Source organism: Eubalaena glacialis, chromosome 2 (genome assembly GCF_028564815.1).
Source record: "Eubalaena glacialis isolate mEubGla1 chromosome 2, mEubGla1.1.hap2.+ XY, whole genome shotgun sequence".
NCBI classification, from domain to species: Eukaryota; Metazoa; Chordata; class Mammalia; order Artiodactyla; family Balaenidae; genus Eubalaena; species Eubalaena glacialis.
Window position 1 is genome coordinate 131,579,801 of NC_083717.1, and position 4,587 is coordinate 131,584,387.

Sequence of the window (4,587 nt, forward strand, 5' to 3'; positions counted from 1 at the left end):
CTTCCCATTTTAACTCCCCCATAGCTTCTATCACTTTATGCCTTTCATTAGATCTAAATGTGAATAGTAATTCATTCAACAAACATTTACTGAGCGCTCAATATATGCTAGACAGTCTAGTGTAATGAAAAGAACATGAGCTTTACATTCAGACCTGGATTGAATTTTGGATCTGCTTTGTCCGCTTGGGCCAGTTCTTCAACTTCTTTGAGTCTAACCTTTCATAGTGCCTGGCATGTGGCAGGCACTCAGTGAGTGCTATAGTATAATCCATTCCTTTCTCCCAGCCCAGTGATATCCCAGCCCTCTGAGAGTATGCATTTTTCTTGAAGAAATAGACATCTAACAGATAATTATAACACCTGGTGATAAGTGTTATAGTAAGAGGTATGAGCAGTGTTATTGGGAGCCCAGAAGGAGCCACTGGTGCTTCTTGGGGAAATCAAGGAAGATACACAAAGGAGATGTACTGAATGTTCATTATCTCCCCGAGGGCAGGGACTGTAAGTTTTGTATTCGTACAGTGCTTTGCACATAGAAAGGGCTCAAGAAATGTTTATGGAATTATGTAAGCCATTTAACTTTTGTATTTTTAGTGTGTGACTTTCTCGGAGAGAAGATTGCATCTGTTTTGGGCATCAGCACCCCAAAATACCAGTATGCCATTGATGAGTATTACCGGATGAAGAAGGAGGTGTGTCTCCTTTTTACATTTTCTTGATTCAGTTTGGTTTGCTGTGGACTTCATGGGTTGCGTAATGAAGACATGTATCCTCTAGCTGCCCCAAAGATAGCTCCCTTATACTAGGCATTTCATTCTCGAGTCATTAATTTCTTTATCAAATTAGCATACATTTTAGAATTTTTTAATACTGAAATTCCCCTATGATCTATGTGCACAATTAAGCTAGATTTCATGTGCTAGGTGCTGTGAGAGGTACCTTAGATATGTTATTTAATTTAATCTTCACACACCTCTCTTTGAATTATTATTCCAAATTGAAGATGAGGAAACAAGACCTGGTCTCTGTACTTAGGACACATAGACTGGATGTGGGAGAAGTGGAATGGGTTTGATGCACAGGAAATGACCAGTACTAGAAATGTGTAAGTGCCAGTTGTTAAGGCACAAAGATATGAGGCAATTTTGTGTGCAGATGTCGTGAGGTCTTAGGGTGAGGGTGAAATGAGTTTAGCTTTAAAGAGTGAGAAAGCTTTAGCATTTAAGAGTGTGGGCTCGAGAACCACGTGCTCTGCCACTTGTAACTTTGTAACCTTGGGCAAGATACTTAACCTATATAAGCTGCAGTTTCCTCATCTTTGTAATGAGGAAAATTGCAGCATCCATGCTCAGGGTTGCTCTAAGGATTAAGCGAGTTAATACGTAAAATGCTTAGGGCAGCACCGAGTATATATTGGTGAGCTTGAAATAAATATTAGAATCTTTCATTACTCTCCTTCAAGCAAACAAGGAGGGCAATTCAGGTAAAGCTACAATGTAGAGGCATGAATCTAGAAAGCTCAGCTCAGCTGACTATTTGTTATGTGGTTTCAAAAATGTTTTATAACAAATGAGTGTTTTTAACTCTACCAGCCTTGTTTAGAGCCTCATTACCTCATCTGGACTATTGTGATAGTCTCCTAAATGGTCTTTCTCCTTAACTCTCAGGTAATCTCTAGATTAATCATCCTGACAGGTTACTCACTCTGTACTGACTCACCGTACTACAGGGACCAATGCAAATGCCACCATTTCCTCCATCAGTTTAGTAGTTCTGGAACTAGAAGTTATTTACTCTCTAAATCTCTATAGTGGTTATTCCTTTCTGTTTTAATACTCTTCTTAAATGTCTTAACTTCCTTCCTAGATTGTAAACTTCTTGAGGGCAGGGACTGCCTTATCTGTCTACTAGGTGCTTATGGGAACACTAATCATGCTATACCACTTAAGTCAATAGACCACCCTATTCCACTGAATAGGCTGACACCCTGTAACTGTAGTGATACAGTATTAGCTAATTTTTAATTTAGATTAGAATTAACCTGAAGAGATCCAGCCCATGTCAAAGTTAATTCAGGTCTCATCTAAGCTAAGCAGTGCTATACTGTGTTTTAAAAATAGCTTCACTACATATACTTCATACAATAGTTTTCAATTTGGAAACAGGGGAAGGGGAAGTATGTCTTGTCTTAATTGGATGAAACTGAATTGGACATGACACTAATGTTTTGGTTAAAAAAAAGGCATAAGCAGCTGAAAGTGGGAGAAAAATACTGTTCCTTTTGGACATTTATATTTCAACTATTCTTGATATTTCCTCCTTTTAGGAAGAAGAAGAAGAAGAAGAAAACAGGATGTCTGAAGAAGCAGAAAGACAATACCAGCAAAATAAGCTGCAGGCTGATTCCATTGTTCAGTCAGATCAACCGGAAACACTTGTATCCAGTTCATTTGTGAATCTCAATTTTGAAATGGAGGGAGATTGTGAAGTAATTATGGAGAGCAAACAAAATCCAGTCTCTGTCCCTCCGTAGAATGAAATGACTATCAAACTTCTAAGGTAGTTTTTATACCAGGAACTTTCACACTCTCTATTCAAAGGGACTTAATAGTTATTTATATTTTAAATTATTAAGTTATCTGGAAAGGGAAGAATGTTTCTTTATTCTTAGGCTCTATCTAGCAAAAGCCAGATCTGAAATTTGGATATTTGTACTATGCTTTTACTATGTCAAATTAGTACTTTGGTTTTAAAATGATCTTTTAAAAAAAGTTAAGGACATTCTAGAACCCTAACCACCAATTAAGAAGAGTTAAATTATCAAGCTTGTCTGTTATTTGTGTAAGAAAAAAAAATAGGTAAGTTGCTGAATAAGGCTAACTGGAGCTGGTATTTGTAGTCTCAGATTAAAATGAGGATTCTTCCCCTAGATCTTCTTGTTATGTCTTACACTTATATATCTAACCATTCATTTCATACTAAGGATGGTTCACCGAATGTGTAATAAAAGGAGCAATATGAAAGCATTTTGAATTTTCTTTCCTTGAGAATTAACTTTATTTCATGGGAAGGTGATTGAGTTTATATCACCACCAAATATTAAGATGGGTTTCCATTTTTTAATGAAGGTTAATCTTACTTTCTCTCAGTAGTTATTCAAACTTAAATAACTTTGGACATAATGTTAAAAACATTAGTTATGGGATGAATTTATTAATGTATTTGTATTCAAATGGTAATACCTAGTGATTACACACATGGCATCCTGCTTATGTCACTCTTTCAGCCCTGAATGCCTCCTATGGGTCAAGACTGGGGGACAGATGAAGACTTAACCCTCCAGGGCTCACTGTTAAGTATTGTACAATGTGCAATGGTAGCATAATGAAGTTACCTGTCATTCACCACTTCGAAGCAACAACAGTGGATGGTTTGCCTGACCCAGTTGGCCATCTCTGTACCCACTGTGCCATTAGCAGACCTTACAAAAGTATAATATGAAACTAATTTTGAAAATACTCCTATATGTGTTCAGAATCTTATATCTGTATGACTTAGATTTATAACTAAATGTGGGTAAGGAGAAATATGTAGAGTATTTCAGATATGCTGCTCTTAAAAACCTATTCACAAACTTAAAGAGTTCTTAGGATTAATGGTTGTTAATAGCCTTCTAAATAGCATTAAGCTTTCAATCTTAACTGTATCTGTATAGCTTCAAAGAAACAACATAGGTACAGTGGGCTTATTATGGAAGTCTGTTAGCAATGAACATGAATATCTGCCCACTAAGTTCTTCAACTGAAATTTGAAGGATTTAGGAAAGATAATTCTTCATTAGGAATCCTCAGTTACATGGATTCCTGGTATGGTGGTTCATGGCATGTGATGGTGATCTTTTTGGTCATGGGTATAAACTATATAATTTAGTGCTTAAAGGACTGTCAGATTATGTAATGTCATAAATTATAGTTTACCAGTAGCTCTAAAGAATGCTAATCTGATGTGTTCCCTATAATTTTTTATCTTCATTTGAGAAGATATTCAAGCTCAAATATTTATTTGGTTATCCTGTAAAGGCAAGCATATCTAAAGGCAATCTGAATCTTCTCTCCCTAGAGGCACTAGATCTAAAAGAGTTGACTCAGAAACTTTTCTGATTGTAGTAGAAGGAAGATAATGATTAATGAAGGTTTTACATTTCTTGAATTTTACTTTTTCTACTTGTCCAACAGTGGCCAGTTTGTAATGTTTATATAGTTATTCACTGTGCCTTAAATTTTTATACTTTTTATTTATGCAAACTATAAAATTTCCCATAAATGCATTAAATGGTTTTGTCTTATTTTTAAGCCTCTTTCACTTTTTCTTCCTTTTCAACCCTTTTAATAGTTACTATTCCTTCTGAATCATAGTCACGATATTCTACCCTCTTCTGTTCTTTCATCTCTTAAAAATTAAACAGTATAATTGAGAATCTTTACACTTAGTTAACAAATTCTCTAACAAAAATCCTTAACAAAATGGAGTTAAGTTTTGTAAAATGTAACCCTGGTGATGGTTAATAAAGGTAGGCAAATTTTTT

At 35.5% G+C, this 4,587-nt stretch overlaps 1 protein-coding gene across 3 annotated transcripts in view; it reads left to right on the plus strand.

The window, feature by feature from the left end:
* Window positions 1-4,259, plus strand: part of LOC133084341 (signal recognition particle subunit SRP54) — a 74,740-nt gene extending 70,481 nt beyond the window's left edge. For 2 of the 3 annotated variants that reach the window (XM_061180784.1, XM_061180783.1), the window contains 2 exons: window positions 597-694; window positions 2,329-4,259. In XM_061180784.1, coding sequence (XP_061036767.1) covers window positions 597-694; window positions 2,329-2,535 — 305 coding nt within the window. In that variant the 3' untranslated portion in view covers window positions 2,536-4,259. The remainder of the gene's footprint in view (window positions 1-596; window positions 695-2,328) is intronic. The other variant, XM_061180785.1, reaches the window with a different exon arrangement.
* Window positions 4,260-4,587: the final 328 nt, after the last annotated feature.